We start from the raw sequence: 536 nt of genomic DNA, 5'->3' as shown, positions 1-536 counted from the left end.
TATGGTTGACAGATACAGGAGTTAGGACTCTTAATGAGCAACCTGGTGGCAATGGTTCCTGAAGGAGTTATCGTATTCTTCTCCTCCTTTGAGTATGAAACACAGGTGCACACAGCATGGAGTAACTCAGGGATACTCAGAAGAATAATGAAGAAGAAGCGTGTGTTCAGAGAACCCAGAAGAAACACTGAAGTAGAAGCTGTTCTCAGAGATTACAAGGAAGCTATAGAAAGCGAAAGAGGGGCAATAATGCTAGCTGTGGTTGGCGGGAAGGTGTCAGAAGGAATCAACTTCAGCGACAGCATGTGCCGGTGTGTTGTGATGGTTGGTCTGCCGTATCCCAGCCCGTCTGACTTTGAGTTGTTAGAGAGAATAAAGCATATAGAAGGTCTTGGAGATTCAGAATCCGCAAAACCTTCTCTGAGTTTGGTAGATGATTCTTACTACAGTGGAGATGTTCAAGCAGGATTTGGCGTGTTAAAGAGCTGCAAACGGAGAGGAAAAGAATACTATGAAAATCTGTGTATGAAAGCAGT

The 536-nt window shown here is 44.0% G+C and overlaps 1 protein-coding gene across 1 annotated transcript; it reads left to right on the top strand.

The window, feature by feature from the left end:
* Positions 1–12: 12 nt before the first annotated feature.
* Positions 13–531, top strand: LOC109131827 (ATP-dependent DNA helicase CHL1-like; the record flags this gene model as incomplete). Its single annotated transcript, XM_019243008.1, has 1 exon — positions 13–531. A coding segment is annotated over one exon (519 nt), but the record flags the coding sequence as incomplete, so codon positions are not given.
* Positions 532–536: the final 5 nt, after the last annotated feature.

The sequence above is a fragment of the Camelina sativa genome, unplaced genomic scaffold, assembly GCF_000633955.1.
Source record: "Camelina sativa cultivar DH55 unplaced genomic scaffold, Cs unpScaffold05880, whole genome shotgun sequence".
NCBI lineage: Eukaryota > Viridiplantae > Streptophyta > Magnoliopsida > Brassicales > Brassicaceae > Camelina > Camelina sativa.
The sequence above is the reverse complement of the archived record's forward strand: the minus strand, read 5'-3'. Positions and strand labels throughout refer to the sequence as shown.